We start from the raw sequence: 1,361 nt of genomic DNA on the forward strand, positions 1-1,361 counted from the left end.
TCAGAAGCACTTCCAGTCCACTTCTGGGTTCGCTGCTGAGCATGTGGGGGAGCCCCTGCATGACACTCCATCCTCTCCAGCATTGCAGGGTTCATGAATCACGCCTGGTACCTTGAGGTATGTAGAAAAAACATTTAAAGCTGTATCTATGGCCAAATCACTGATTCTCTGAGTTGGAATCAAATCTTCCAATTTGGATTCAGCCAAATCAAAATCGGGGACAGTGATCTCAATCAATGAATTAAATCACTGTCCCTGATTCCGCCTGACTCTGATCCAATAGGGCCTGTTTCGCACACCCCTAATACATAGCACAGGAAACTTCAAAGTCAGGCATAGCTACAGAATACCTTTAATTGTTTACAAGAAATCCTTGATGTTAAGATCTGCTAACGGGTCCTTTGTTGGAGGTTTCTTGGGACTCTGAGTGGCGGGAGTAGGGCTTGGAGAGAGCTAAACCACACAGCAGCCAAGGAAAGCAGTAAAGGAAAAACAGACAAGGATATACTAGCATTAGGTTGGCTTAGTCAACACAGAGAAGCACAAAGTTGGATTTCACAATTAAGAAAGTACATTCAAATTTGGTTACACCTTACTCAAACACTGTTTGAATTCTACTACATACTTCACACTATTGCGCAGATATTTTAATGAAATACTAGTTTTTGGTTTCTACAAGCAGTTTATATCTATAGTCAATAGTACCTCATATGTCTATTGAACAAAGCAATTTCTTCAACTAAAATATAAAACTTTTAGGATTACTAACCCAATCAAAAAAGCAACTAATATTAACTAATATTTTGCAGCAAGTTTACCAATTTACAGATTAGACAAGGTGTTTAAGAAAGTGTTGCTTTAGAGAATATAGTAATTGGTATTTACTGACATAAAGCAAAACTGCAGTCAACTGAGCATCAGACCAAGATGGATTATTATGCACATTACCCATAAAGAAATAAAATATAAAAAATAAAATTAAAAAAAAATCCACTGCCTAGAAAGAACAAAGGTTGAAAAAAATTAATGGCCAAGGATTCAGAAACAGAAATATTTACATTTGTGCAACCTTAATATTTTGTACACATGTATTATGATAGCCCCATTCCACAAACACGTGCTGTTTTCTAGGCCCGTGCAAAGCGGCTATTAATCGCTTTGGATTCAGACGATTCAGGGGACAGCGATTTGGTGAGTCCAATCACCTGACCCGAATTGATTCGGCTGAATCCGATTCGGAGATTCAGCCACTGCCGAATCAACAGGCCCCATCCCCCGCCTGCTTTCCCAGCCCCATCTGGCCCCAGCATCCTGGCGCTTTAAAACTAATAAAAATAAAGCCCTGCACTCACCGGCTCCTG

General features: G+C 39.8%; 1 protein-coding gene across 1 annotated transcript in view; it reads right to left on the reverse strand.

Moving 5' to 3' along the window:
* SNAP91 (synaptosome associated protein 91) overlaps positions 1–1,361 on the reverse strand; it is a 136,679-nt gene that overhangs the window by 2,756 nt on the left and 132,562 nt on the right. The window contains exon 27 of the mRNA XM_019538166.1: positions 351–453. Within this exon, the coding sequence (XP_019393711.1) occupies positions 361–453 (93 nt within the window). The 3' untranslated portion in view covers positions 351–360. The remainder of the gene's footprint in view (positions 1–350; positions 454–1,361) is intronic.

This window comes from Crocodylus porosus, unplaced genomic scaffold (genome assembly GCF_001723895.1).
Source record: "Crocodylus porosus isolate Cpor-Errol unplaced genomic scaffold, CroPor_comp1, whole genome shotgun sequence".
NCBI classification, from domain to species: domain Eukaryota; kingdom Metazoa; phylum Chordata; order Crocodylia; family Crocodylidae; genus Crocodylus; species Crocodylus porosus.